A 13,931-nucleotide genomic window follows, 5' to 3' on the forward strand; every position below is an offset into this window, starting at 1 on the left:
CGAAGTAGTGCCGTTCAACACAAAACAGTGTTCCGGTCAAGTAGATATAGGTCTCCTTCTGAACTGGCGAGTACTTCCGGCGTGGTGTCTGCTCAAAAAATGAATTGTGGACCGGGGTTTGATACGGTCCCAAACATCTCAAAACTCACACAAAAAGTCTCGAAAGTCTCACAGTGTATGAGATTCACACATAAATTGTGAGACGTCAACTTTTCGAAGAGCATTTTTGTTGATTGTTGTGTAAATGTTGTTGACGATTTGTGAGACTCTCACTTCCCTGGAATGCGACGTCTCAAAAATGCACTATTCTAATCTCAAACATCACATTAAGTGCACAACGTCTACCAAGCAGCCTTGTTTACGAGTCAGTCTACGGGGTCAGAAACAGAGAGTTGGGGTGGTTATTCGCTTCAGCGTGAACTAGATGGGTTTGCACGTCTTCTTGGCGTTCTTGGCGCAGAGTCGAATTCCCTTTCATCAGCCGCTGTGGGAATGTGACGCTTCAGCGTGGGGCGCGAATGCCACTCTATCCAGCAGCTACTACATATCGCTTGCCTACACGTACAGCACCACTGGACTTGACGGGAGCCCTTTCTTTTCGTTTTAGGTTTTCCGTCCTTAGTTCCGCGCTTCACCCAGCTGCATAGAACGCAGTAAGTCGGTGTCCCATGCACCTTTTCGTGACGCAAGTTTTTGTTAAGTCTTCTTGCCTTGTGAATTCCAAGGTTGTACTGCTCTGAAGCCTTTCTTTTAAAAAAAGGAGTGAGTTTGGTGACATATTCATTAAAACCGTTCTCATTGTCCTCAGAGCGGGTGGATCCTATTTTTTCTGCCCATTCTTGAGCGAGTCGTCTCGCGAAGGATCCGAAAGTGTCACACCTTGTAACTTTGTGTCGTAGCGAGGCGTATCCTTCAGTTCCATATTGTTCATTGACAGAAGGCGGGAGAATATTTCTCTGCCTTGCAAGAGAGAGTCTATATATCACAGCTGCATTGCAGATTTGCATACTTAGCAGCCGTGCAATAATAGATATTACAGGGTTCTCACTTATATTCGTTCTGGCCAACGTCTTCAAATACCTGGAGATAACATCTACGCCTCCCTTTAAGTTGTTCCAGAATACAGCTGGGGTCAACCTGATCATCCTGCAGGGCGGTATCGGGGATCCCTGTTTCAAAACTTCCTTTCTGATGGCCTTGCTTAGATTATAATACGACACAAAGCTGTATAGATCAGATGCATGACTATCTTTCAACAGTTCGTCGTATTCTTTTGGCACGAGTGACGCATCCAATCCCACCCAAGAAAAAACTGAGACTCTAACACAGTCCAGACAGTATGTATAGCTGTGTCGCAGGGACTCAGAAAACTCAACTAGACATGTGTAAATGATATTACCTTCAACCATGGACCCTCCAGTGCCGACAACAAATGCCACATGGTTCATTCCTAGCGTAGCACAGTGATGTAGCACCTGTGCTCTGTACTGTGTAGATGGCACAAGTTCTCTGAACAGTTCAGAGCTTTTGTCATCTGTGCCAACATTCTCCAGCGATATAATAGCACCATACTTCTCTCTAAGTACTACAGCCCCTTCTATTGTCTGCACCGCGGACATGGTCTTAATTTCGACTGCATAGACCGTAGTTAAATTGTCCCCATCAGTAGCTGCCATGACAGCATCCGGGCTGTCAGCGACCATAGAGCAGCTCTGGCTTTCTAGAAGTCCGGTTGTCCGAATGTAGTTCACAGTTAAACTGTGGTAGTGATCCCAACTATATGTAGACGAACACAGTCCCCTCTTGTACGCACCCAAGTGCCCCGCGAAGAAGTTAGGAATTGCTCGGATAATCTCCATTTCGTTGCGAGTGCCTTCCTTCATGCCAGCGGTTGGCACTAGGGGCTTCATGACCCATGATGTCAATGAGGCTTCTCGAAACAAAATGCATATTCTTTTTGCTGCCTGCTCAGCCATCTCATCATCAGTTGTATGGTCGGCTTCATTCCCACCGTCCGTAGACACAGACCTAGACAGTATATCTGCCTTAAGCTGCATTACAGCGGCCACAACTTCGGGCTTGTTAGCACGACTATCCACTACACGCCCAAACACAGATAGAAAGTTAAGCAACTCAGGTTTTGTAGTTGCAGAAATTCTGCTTGCAGAGCTATTTGAAATGCGGTCTGCAAGAGAGGCACGGGAAGATGGGCGGGGCATGCATCCTAATGCCATTCCTAGGGTTCTGAGAACCTGCTCCCATTTCGGCCTGAGGTATTCCCGAACAATGACATGGTCTTCAGACAAAGACTGTGCCCCAATAGTTAGCACTTTCTCCCGCAACAGCCATGATAGCCCCCCCAATAAAGCCTCGTAGTCGCTAGCCAATGCGGCTTTAAAGCCATGGGCAGTGCGTGATGTGAAGCGGAATGCACGAAGGAGGAACCAAACCGGGTCCTCCGACTGATAATATGTCAGCATGGTGCACCTGCTAAGAAGCTGTTCAACCTTGTTTTTGCCATGATTAACTGTGCCCGATCGGACCGATTCGGACCTTGTCGGCCGATCCCCGCATTTTTGGTATTCGTCAAAGGCTACCAATGACTCTTGTAGCTTCTGTACAGAACTTTTCGTTCGAAAAGAGTCACGCAGCACAACAGTGAAGCATCTGGAAGGGAACAGGGATGCATTATTGTGAACCAGGGCAGCAATTCTCCCAGAGCAGCTCTCTCGATAAACACAGGCCTCCGCGCGTCGAACCTGGGAACTGCGAGCCCCCCCGCCCTTCAGTTGGGCCGTGTACACAGCACGGCAGCCCCTCTCAGACACGTCCATCCCTCGGTGCCTTCTTGAAATTGGGCCTTCGCCAAATACAAACGGGTACCATAAATCCCTCTTATGGGTACCCAGCAGGCTTGCACCTAGTTTGTCGGACAGAAACGAGATTGTTTCTTTAGAATTGTAGCCGCGATCGGCAGCGAAGATTGCGTTCGGCATAGGGCGTAAAGCTCCGGTCGTAGATGCCCCCTGCACCATCTGGATAAGCCTCTCCCAAGTATGCAACAGTTTCTCACCCGTGCGCGTAAAATGACAGGCAATAAAGAAAGGGTTCAGAGCGGAGCATAGTGCGTTACCTACAGGCCCCAAACCCTTCTTAGGGTTATTGTGTTGTCGCAAGTAGGTAAGTTCAACAACAGCCCGCGATGCCATACGCAAATGATCGTCATCTAACGAGAAGACAGTTGCGTTTTGTACATAAAGTAGGTCACGGTTGACGGCTGCAACCTCGGCTTCTATCTCAGTTATGAGAGTCGTTGCTCTGTTCGCTGTACGGGACCATCCCGTGCTACTGTAGTCGTGTGTGGCACGGGGCTCCTTCGAACCACTGAGAGCCCCCCAGACATCATAGTAGCGGTCTGCAGACAGACCCATTTGGAAGAAGTGGCCGCTTTCGAGGGGGTCACAAACCGTAGTCGGCGACTCGTTGTACGAAGCACAAAGAATATGTAGAATAAGCATGCCAAGTATCTCTTTCTTTGTTGTTGGCGCTTTTTTTCTCTCGTGCAAGACTCGGTTTGCTACATACCGAAGTTTTTCCAGCAGACACTCAGTAACAAACGTCTGCATACAGGACAATGGCGTTAATAAAGTAGCGGCGTCATCTCTACCATCCTGGTCATCCTTTCTACTGGAAATGTCTGCAACAACCCGGTCGAGTGCAGTGTTGGCTTCTTCTACAAATCGACCCTCCAGACTCCGATTCACGTTGTCGATTTTCACGAATACTTCGTCGAAAGGGCTATCATAGTGCCAGCCATCGAGACCGTCACTTCTTTGCGCTTGAGCACGCTCCTCCAATTCCTCTGCTGAGACCGGGACGCATAAATTCATGGCCTCAGCGTCGACATCGGCCCAATGCTCTCTTGAGTACCTCTCCTCATCAAAATCGTAATATATCCTACTGAAGAGGTCCTCACATAGAGTGGCACCAGAGTCTGTTTGCTCCATTACGTCTGCCAGATAGGTAGTTGGCTGCAATGCACGTACTTCGGCTTCGTTAATTTCCGTCTGGAGTTCAATGTCAGAGAGAGGCACTTCGTCTGCGGAGGAGTTGCAGCTGCTAGACACAGGACGTTCTTGGGAATATGGAACGTCACTGGCGTCCAGTGAGTCTGTAAGCTCGAATAAGGCCCCACCATTAACTACCTGGTGCCCGTTTGAACGCTGCAAAGTCAGGGAGGGGGTATGTGGGGATACTTGTCGTCCGGGCTGTGCAGTGTCGGTACGGGGGGCTGGTGAAAACTCTTTGTCCTCAAAAAAAACCGGCGAGGACTGCAGGGAGGTCCATGTAGCTGGAAGTGAGGTATGACGCAGCTCTGTCTGTGTCAGAGGCGGTGAAATGTCCTCATATAGCTCTGAAGGCTGTTGTTCGGGATACAGATCCCTACGGATGGGTTGAATCCTCTCTGGTAATATTTTTAGCCTCTCTGGCGAGGCTTGTAGCGCACTGGCCTGCTGAGGCCCGCAAAGAGCGGTTGCATCAAGACTGTCGTCTGCGGAGATGCGATTGTTGGATATTTTTTCCACCGGGGACCGTGCTCTGTCGCCCATAGCGAGAGGTGGCCAGAAGTCTCAGAGAATGTGGACAGTGCGGGTATTCGGTGATTGGTGGGATGGAACAGGCAGATATCACAAAGGGCAGAATCCCGCGAGACACAGTGAGATTGGGGGAAATTTTGGTTGAGTTTGTTGACGAAGAGCACTTTGTGAGACGAAAGGCACTTGACTGTGTGAGGTGTCTGATCGTGGTGGTGCGCTCACACACAACCGTCTCAAACGGCACACTAGTTTTGTGAACTGTGCAGTTTAGGGTTGACGTTTGCGAACTTCTTGAATGTTCACACAAATTCATCTCAAAAAGTGCTATAGTTAGTGTGATGTTTGAGATGCACCTGTGAGACGTCACGCAATGATCTCAAAAAGTGCTACATTTTATGAGACGTTTGAGATGAGGCAATGAGATCGTCTCAAAACCATCTGAAAAAGTGCTAAACGTCAACAAATGTTCACAAACGGTTTGTGATGTTGTAGACGGCGGCGGGCTCGGTAGTACAACTCTCACAAAAAATCTCACAAATCGTCTCACTTTTTGAGACGCCTATAATCGTCACAAACGGGAGCACAGGGATAAGGTAAGTGACACTATCTACAGTAACTGGGTGTACTGTCTAGGTGACAAATGACCTCATATGAGGTCACTTTTCAACTTATTTTTTCTCTACTTGCGCTAGCTCAACAAGATGGAAAAAGATACTCTCGCCACCGCAGTTGACTTCTGCGTTGCGGAAGGGCGGAGTTTGGTGAGATCTGTACGTCTTTTCCAGCCATTTTTAAAATGCCCAAAAAAGGAGCCTTTTTGACCAACCTCAAAACGTTTTATGTTGATTTCTTCGAAACCAAAACGCCTGTTTAAAAAGCCAACTCATCATTGAAGCTTCATTAGATTCTTAGTCTCTCTGTGCATTGGAAACTGCCATCCCAATGTTTTGCAAGATGTTAATGCCGAGGGCAAATACGTTAAAGAAATGGTGTCCAAACTGACTTTTTAAAGTTTCGATTTAATTTATATATTTTTTGCAAAAAAAACTGGCCTCATATGAGGTCAAATCGCTTGTCGTCTAGACACTAGACACTGGAGACCCCGCTCCCACTCGACCCAAGCACTTATCCGTACAGTTACACCGCACCCCAGTGTTCTCTCTCACCTCACATCACAGGAAAAAAGGTCTGCCCCCAGGATGCCACGCCGCTCAAAAAACAGCACGGACGGCGCCGTTTTCACTTATCATGAACGTCTCAAGATGGACCACGGCTCTCTCCATCGCCGCCTTCCCGGTGACGCCATGAAGCCCTGGGACCGCTGCGCCCTGGGTCTCTCCCGCCCGAAGGACCCCGTCGTAACGCCCGACGGCGTACTCTACGAGCGTGAGGCAATCCTCCGCGATTTGCTACGACAGCGCGACGAGGCGCGCCAGGCCCAGGCCGAGGCGACGAGACAGCGCGAGCAGAAGGAGGGGGAAGAGCTGGCCAGGAAGAGAGAGGCGGACAGAGCGGATATTGAAAGGTTTGAAGAGGCGCAGAGGGAGGTCGTTCGTGGGGAAGGACGTCCTGCTGCGGCTAGCGATGAAGGGAAACAAAAGAGGAAAGCGATTAATGCTGACTCCAATTTTTGGGTGCCGAACATTCCCGTGCGTTTACCTGCGTCGCATGAGCAGCTTCGCGCCAGTAAGAAGAGGGCTCGCATATCTTTAAAGACTAAATGTCCGATCTCGAAGAAGCCGTTGCGCTCTAAGGATTTAATCTCGCTCAGGCTGACGCCCAACGTTGTTGGCAGAGAGGACGGAAAGGAAGACAAGCCCAATCACGCGGATAAATACATGTGTCCCGTATGTCAAGCGGTACTCGTCAACGCTGTGAAGCCTATTGCGTTACGCACAGGGTCGGTGTTGTGTTCGCGTTGCGTGTCCCAGTTCGTCATCAAGGAAGGGAAAGATCCTTGCACCTCAGATAACATTCATGTCGACACGGATATAATTCCCATTTTCAATGTGGGGACCGCATATGCTGCGAGCGCCGGTGACGACCCCTCCTCGCTTGAAGCCTCTGTCTATAGGCCGTCTGCGACTTGATTATTGTGCTTTCGATGCTCCAATGGTGTCAGGCGAAAGGCGTAATTACCGAAGCCCTGAGTGTAAATGATTCTGCATGGCACAAGGTACGCCGGCGGGGGAATCCTGATTTGTCGGCCTGGCCGTTTCCGTCACCACAGGCCCAAGGCAGATACCGCGAGGTATTCACTTGCATGGTGGTAATTCCCCAAGAGCGTGCGCCAAAACGTCGACGAATAGCTCTACGTCGGCAAACGAATTGTATAACGGCGCCGGAGCTACTCGCAAGACGTCGGGCTCGCGGACGTCGCAAACGACACCTCGTTTTTCCAAACGAGCATTAAACGCATGCATATCTCCACCTTCCCATCTCCTAACTCTCTCCACGGCCAAACTCAACTGTGCCCCCCTTCTATGCTCATCCCTCGGGGAAACGATTTCCACAGCCCCCCCTAATTTCTTTTCGATCAAGCGCTCAAGAAACGCTGTCAGCTTGACACTCTTTCTCCGAACAGCTTCCATACCGCCTGCCCTTTCAAAAACGCGGGCCGCCTCGATGACAGGCACGATTGCGAAGACAGGTGGGTTGGACAACTGAAATCCTGGGGCGCCTCTTTGAGGGATGAAGTCTCTGGGCATCAAGAAACGGGAGGTTCGGTCATGGCCCCACCATCCCGCATGTCTGGGTAAATCTTCCGCTGCATGCTTTTCGTGTATGAAGACCCCTCCGACGGCGCCAGGGCCGGCATTGAGGTACTTGTACGAGCACCATACGGCGAAATTAGCCCCCCATTTGTGCAACGAAAGCGGAATGTTGCCCACAGCATGGGCAAGGTCAAAGCCAATTGGCACGCCGGCCTCGCGTGCGACTCTGCATGCTTCTGCCAACGGAAAGAGTTGACCTGTGTAGTATTGAACACCGGGGAGTAAGACGAGGGCGAGACGGGAAGCTGCGCTCAAGTCTGATATGGTAGAGAGAATATCTTGATCACGCAGTAAGCGTTCACCGGTGCGCGGTTGTAGACGGACTATGACGCTGGCGGGATCCAGTCCGCGCGCGGTGATGTGAGTCTGTAGAGCATACTCGTCGGTGGAGAAGGCACCATCCTCAATTATTATGCATTTTCTATCGCCGTGTGGTCTGTAGAAGGCAGTCAACATGAGATGCAAGTTAACAGTAAGGGAATTCATGATGGCTACTTCTCCTGGTTTAGCCCCAACTATCGGAGCGACTGCAGCGGCAGCTGCAACTTCAATGTCTGCCCATGGGTCGGGGGTAGTGAAATGGCCTGCGACGCCGAGGGATGCCCATTTGTCAAGATGGGTTTGTAGTGCGGTGCGAACCGAGAGCGGTTGAGGCCCCAGGGAGTTGCCACAGAGATAAACGGGAGCAGGTATAGAAAAAAGGGTGCGGATAGAGCGGAGAGGGTCCGCAATATCAAGACGAGTTGAGTCTGGTGAAGGGGTAGAAGAGTCATGTCTTCCATGGTCAACTAGCATAGTTCTGACTAGTACGTAAGGGAAACTGGTGGGTGGCCCCGGGACGTGAGGTATGTACCGCCAGGCAGGGAAGATGCGAATGTCAATTCTTCAACGGATGCGGGATGGGCATGGAACAAGGAGGAGATGGGGACACTTCTATCATGGTACAGTACATGGAATGAGATGACGGAGGCCCGCGGAGGTACGAGCGGTGTCGTGGTATATGTGGATTTCGAGGGAGTCATGCAGCGGGTGGTCGGGAGCGCATGAGAGGCTGCAAGGCTGCCTTCCATGATAGGTTTGCATGCCTGTCCAGGTATCTTACCGCACCTCCTGCTCCCGTGCAAAGGGAAGATGTCCCCTGCAAGGGAAGATATCCAGTATGCCGAATATGCCACGTGTGGAGGCGGTGCTGAAGACAACATCAGCAAAAAAAAATCGCGAAACCGCGAAACGTGTTCGTACCGCATCCAAGGTTCGAACTTGGGACCCATGGCGTACTTGAGGGCTGAAGCATGTAAGACCATTGCTCTAACCACTGAGCTGACGTGTACCTGAGTAAGGTGTAAATACGGCTCGGAATGGGCGTTTCGCATCTTGCTGAAGTCGAAATTTTTTACGTATTTATACATCCCTTGAAACCTTTGTTCTCGGTTTGCTTACAGTAGTCTGTAAGCAAACCGAGAACGAAAACCGAGAACAAGAGTCTGATGATCCGCCCCCCTGATCTAGTGAAAAATAAATGAGACAGATTACTGTAAGAGCACCCCCTGCACTGATAAATTTACCCCCCACCCCAAGGTTCCGCGGGCGGACCTTGACGTCCACCCGCATGATACTGTATCGGCCCACCCTAGCATTTGAATAAAATTCCCACAGGCTACTAAACCGGCCTTATCGTGTCACCCGCAACTGTGAGTCCTTCAAGCCTGTTCTGTGATATGGCATCGGCCGCCCCTCGATCTAGTGAAAAATAAACCACGCAGGTTACTAAAGGCATGTGAAGGTCTTAGAGTAGAATGCGCTTTTTGATAGGCAGAAAATCTAAAATCTAAACCCATTTGAGTGGACTGAGCGCGAGTACAGTACAGTACACCGTACTCGTACAGTATACTACGGGAATACCTGATGGGTTACTGAGGGGTCCTATTTTCTATTGGGCCATTCTCTTTTATCGCAGGCTACTATGCACAGAGGCGGAAACGAACGCATTCGGCAGATTTGAAGCTACTACACACGTCCCGGAAGCTTGCTTCTCGTTTTTATATCTCGGTGTGCATCACCACGAAAGGCCTGTCTCACAGCGGAACAACGTTGAAACTTCCGTATCTAATTGTAGTACTTCAAATGAGTTCTTCCTCAGGACGCAACGCTAGTGGCAATTCTCAATCCCAATCATCCCCATCTGGAGGACTCACGTCTTCAGCGCAAGGGACAAATGAATCAGGCAATAACAGAGAATCGCAGGGTCAGTCATCCGGAAACGCCTCCTCTGCCCCAAGACCTGTACCCATTGCTCCTAGTGCTGGTCCAACACTGGATGTATTGGGTATCGCGGAGGAAGAATTTACTTTCGAATGTCAAGTGGAAGGATGCACAAGACGATTCAAGCATAAAAGCTCGAGAAGTAGGCATAAAACGAAGTGCCACCCTTCCTCGCGAGCCACACCTCACTCTTAAGCTTGTATTACACCTGTGTGCAAGTCCTGAGAAAGTTTTGTATCGGACCCAGGCCTTTCTCACTCATCTATGCAGATTAGACGTCACGTAGATGCAGGTCACGGTGTGATGTTCGAAAACACATGGCCACCACTCTCCCTTTCGCCGAATCACCGGATGACTAGTAGAAGACCACTGGTATTCTTCTCCACTCAAGACGGTATGGCCGCAGCAGCTCTGGGCACATCAATGCGTGTATTACTGGTGAACTGCAGCAATGAGAGGGTTTTTATTACGCATACGTCAGGACGTCAGGTCACGAGACATCACAGAATGAACGCCCGCACGCATTTATCTAGTGAGTTGTCACACATTTGTCGTAAGTGCGAGGATTTCGTAACGGTATCAACTCATCGTGGACGAGCCGGAACGAAAGTATCGTGAGCGCAAGCATGTGCAATGCCATCCCGCATGTGAAGTTTGGATTTTGAATTAGGGCACCGATGCGGTAGGTTGCCAGTTGAGATATTTGGAGTTCGATTTGCAGAAACATGTATGGTACGTGGACTGCTTGGCCCATAGGATCATCGACCGTTTGGGAGCCAAGGGAGATATGTTTTTAACGAACCGCCAGATTTCTTAAACCTACCCATGACAGGAAGGCGCATCATATGGCCAACTCAACTGCTTCTCAAACGTGAATGAATGACCTATAATATATTTCAGGAGCCACGTGGTTATTCTCAGGCCGTGAGTGGTGGCCAGAATCCTTTCGCGAAATGGAAAATCCTATCATTGATATCTCGATTCGATATTGTACTGTTGGATGTGTACACCTCTCGTGATTTGTCAGGGATCTTGGTCAGACGATTCTGGCGATCAAGACGCAGGAATAGTGCTCGATGAGAGATGTTTCTGTGTCCAGTGCTTCCACTTTTTCGAATTCTTTTGTGCTGGGGCATAGTGCGTCTCTGAGATCGTTCAAAAAGGCACGCTTAGAATGATTTCGCGCATGTGCTGCTCCAGTATGGGCCGCGGCGGAGATGTAATGCGTCAGAAACCGTTTGGTTGGGCATCCAGTGGCCACATTTGGCCATCTTCTGTGCCAGGTGGTTTTATTGGTACCGTGCAGTTCTTTGACCCCCCTAACAATCTGCGGCATTCTTTATCGCACTTTCCCTAACAACTAAAGAGATGCGGGATCGTGTTTTTTTCGAAACCAAAAGTAACGGCCTCCCAAATGAAGATCGGAAAGTGGAAGTTTGGTTTATACTCGAAACACGAGACTTTCAGCAAACTGTCAATGGGGAAATTCCGCACACAAGCAGGTGGTCGGAGTGTGCCTGGTGTGCCTGTAGCCTCATAGACGGCCTTTACAGTTGCGAATGCCCGTCCGCGACAAGTCTCATGGACTTATTGGTGACCATGGTAGTCCTGTTTCGCACGTGGTAATTCAGATTTTGCTTCGAGGCTAGATGAAGAGTTCGTACTTTTTGAGTAAAAGACACATGCAAGTGGAAATAAATCATTGGCAGAAGACCAGAGAGAGAGGTGACCGCTAAACTTTTCTGTGCACCGAAACAGCTTTCTTGCTTCGAAGCTACTGCTGGATACTCACAATTATATCAAGAGGTCCGTTTACACAAACGACGGACAGGGGTTCACGGCAGATTATGAACCGTACTGTACTTTTTTATTCATTGGGAACGCTCTCAAACACTGTACGCTACGGAACCCGGTTGGTTGTGAGCACACACACACACACACACACACACACACACACACACACACACACACGCATGCATATGTACACATGCATATGTACATATGCACACATACATATTTGGAACAGGGGATCAGGGATAAAAAAAGCCAGCAAAGCGCGCTATCTCTGCTGTTGCTGCTGCAGAAGCCGGGACATCCGCATTCGCATTCGAATTTAGGACACCCATAAAGTGCAGGAAACTCCTTACCTGATGTGCAGTACGTATGATTCCACCATTCGTGCTTGGGATTGTATCAACGCGCGCACGAGTGTCACGGCTGCCGGTTGATAAAACCTTGCTCGCCGTGGGTGTGCACTGGCTGTTGCTGTCGATGTCATTGGGTAAGATGATTAACGACAGTGCCTGGCTTGAGAAAGGGTGCTAACGGGTACTTTGCATGATACCTAGACGCAAGTGTGCGTCCTGACATCACCAACGTGCTAACGTGTTGTATGTGGACCTTGTGCGAGCCGCGCGACCACCAGGTTCGGCGAGTGAGAATATTTGCGAAATTTGTCACCAACGCAGATCTCAACCACTACAACAATGCATGTCCTCCCAAGGTCCCAAGACGCATTGTTGCCCAATCAGGTGGTCTGCACAAGCGTGTGGGGACCATCATGGTTTCTGGTCACAGGACGATTTTCTGGAAACCAAAAAGCATGTGGAAGTGTCTCTGCTAGCGTCTCCCTTTCGCGCAATGCAATCGTCGAACTGGTTCGCTCTCAGTACAGTAAAGCGCTCTCAGTACAGTAAAGCGCGTGCATCTCCCCACTTTGCCGACATCTTCAATCACGCCGATATCCTTCAGTTACTGTACATGACAGATCGTAAGACACTAGAATATGTGAATCAAGACAAAGCCCTCCACGTCCTAGTTGGCATTCTTTGTGGTTGCCCCTCCACTTGATCCATGGAAAATCTTACCAGGCCTTCCAATAGACCCCCATATTCCTCCCTTACGTGTCTCATCATCCTCTTCTTCCGACTGTGCGCCAACAGCACCCCCTTGTTGCGCCATGCCAGTGATCGCGTGGCCAAACAGTCCAGTCCCAGCGCCAGCCCCTGCCGCATTGTCTGCCCTAGCCGCCGCGACTGCCCTGTACTCTGCAACGGCGGCTGCAATGTCACCGTCGGAGAGTAGCTTGAGCTCTTCCCTAACATCTGCGACATCGTCGTTGACCATGGCCTCCAGGAAGGGGATGAGGTCCAGCAAGGCCGTATCACTCGAATCGCCCGTCCACTCAGGCACGATGATAGCGTTTTGCGGATGCAGGCCGACTTGCTTGGCGTCGTGGTCGATAACGACCACGCGGGAAAGGTCGCGGTTGAGAACATCTAAGTTCTTGATGTGGACCCCTCGTTTATAGTCTGTTTCTGCTCGATACAATTTATCGGTAATATAGCCATTGGGATCGAGCTTGTTCAGAATGGGCTCTGCATAACTATCGAGGGCAGACGTGAAGACGATGATCTCATAAAATGAGGCGAGGTAGGCCAAAAAGGCCTCAGCACCAGGGCGTTTCGCCACACGCCAGCCGGAAGCGCGGGAATAGGTAGAGTAAATGAGGGTGCGCTCGAGATCGATAACGAGGGTGCGTGGGATGGGTCCGCCAGGAAAGGCGGGCTCGAGATCGGGGAGGAGCTTTTTCCTGGAAGGCTCTGCAAAATACTTGATCTGAGCGTCGACAGCTTCGACGGCACCGCGGACCGTAGCAGTGGTGCCGTCGGGATCGGAGATGTAGGTGGCAGCGCCGCCGATAACGGCGGAGGCAGCGGCGAGCTGGGTCAGACGGCGCGACCAGGAGGTGGCAGAAGGGGCTTGTTGGGGGGGATGCGGAGCTTGTGGGATTGAGGCGGACGCCAGATGGCGCAGCGAGGCCAGGCCGCGACCTACGGGGTGGGTGGGGGGTGAGAGGGCGTGGATGAGACGGGTGACGACTAGGGGGGTGGAGCGCGAGTACTGGCGCGAGGCAGGAAGCATGGTGGATGAGAGTGCTGGGAGTCAGTGGGGAGCGGAAGGGGTGGGGGCGCGAGGGGAAGCCAGGGTGAGGTTGCGGTTGGGACCTGGGGTGGGCGATGGATGTGAGGATGCTCGGACGAGGTTCAGAGCAACTAGCCGAATGGTTGACGAAGGAACGTGGCATGCAGAGCCCCTTGGGAAGTGGTTGATGGATGCCTTTACAAGTACGATGTGTACAGGTGCATGCGCACCGTCGGCGCTTTTCGCGTTATTGGTCGGCTTGTCCGTTTCTGGCCCAATGAGTCATTGACATCCCTAGATCTGCTTTCCTAACGTGTACACGTGGGAGCCCTGTATTTCAAACGCGTTCTGGCCGCATGTAAATCCGACACAC

The 13,931-nt window shown here is 50.7% G+C and overlaps 4 protein-coding genes; 1 reads left to right on the forward strand and 3 right to left on the reverse strand.

Annotated features, from left to right (window-relative positions):
* Positions 1–5,797: 5,797 nt before the first annotated feature.
* On the forward strand, positions 5,798–6,688 carry CHC_T00010092001. Its single transcript, XM_005713861.1, has one exon. It carries the CDS (start codon positions 5,798–5,800, stop codon positions 6,686–6,688), a length of 891 nt encoding a protein of 296 aa, XP_005713918.1.
* Positions 6,689–6,853: 165 nt separating this feature from the next.
* On the reverse strand, positions 6,854–8,167 carry CHC_T00002784001 (hypothetical protein). The gene has a single exon (XM_005713862.1). It carries the CDS (start codon positions 8,165–8,167, stop codon positions 6,854–6,856), a length of 1,314 nt encoding a protein of 437 aa, XP_005713919.1.
* An 8-nt stretch (positions 8,168–8,175) lies between these two features.
* On the reverse strand, positions 8,176–8,781 carry CHC_T00002785001 (hypothetical protein). The gene has a single exon (XM_005713863.1). It carries the CDS (start codon positions 8,779–8,781, stop codon positions 8,176–8,178), a length of 606 nt encoding a protein of 201 aa, XP_005713920.1.
* Positions 8,782–11,435: 2,654 nt separating this feature from the next.
* CHC_T00002786001 (hypothetical protein) lies at positions 11,436–13,558 on the reverse strand. XM_005713864.1 is given in 2 exon segments: positions 11,436–12,448; positions 12,449–13,558. The coding sequence occupies 1 exon segment, from the start codon at positions 13,556–13,558 to the stop codon at positions 12,449–12,451; it is 1,110 nt and encodes a 369-aa protein (XP_005713921.1). The 3' UTR covers positions 11,436–12,448.
* Positions 13,559–13,931: the final 373 nt, after the last annotated feature.

Source organism: Chondrus crispus, genomic scaffold, assembly GCF_000350225.1.
Source record: "Chondrus crispus Stackhouse genomic scaffold, scaffold_156, whole genome shotgun sequence".
In the NCBI taxonomy this organism is placed as follows: Eukaryota; Rhodophyta; class Florideophyceae; order Gigartinales; family Gigartinaceae; genus Chondrus; species Chondrus crispus.

Bases quoted from the DNA above. Each gene is read 5' to 3' on its own strand.
- CHC_T00010092001 (XM_005713861.1), top strand. From the start codon at position 5,798: ATGCCACGCCGCTCAAAAAACAGCACGGACGGCGCCGTTTTCACTTAT.
- CHC_T00002784001 (XM_005713862.1), bottom strand. From the start codon at position 8,167: ATGCTAGTTGACCATGGAAGACATGACTCTTCTACCCCTTCACCAGAC.
- CHC_T00002785001 (XM_005713863.1), bottom strand. From the start codon at position 8,781: ATGTATAAATACGTAAAAAATTTCGACTTCAGCAAGATGCGAAACGCC.
- CHC_T00002786001 (XM_005713864.1), bottom strand. From the start codon at position 13,558: ATGCTTCCTGCCTCGCGCCAGTACTCGCGCTCCACCCCCCTAGTCGTC.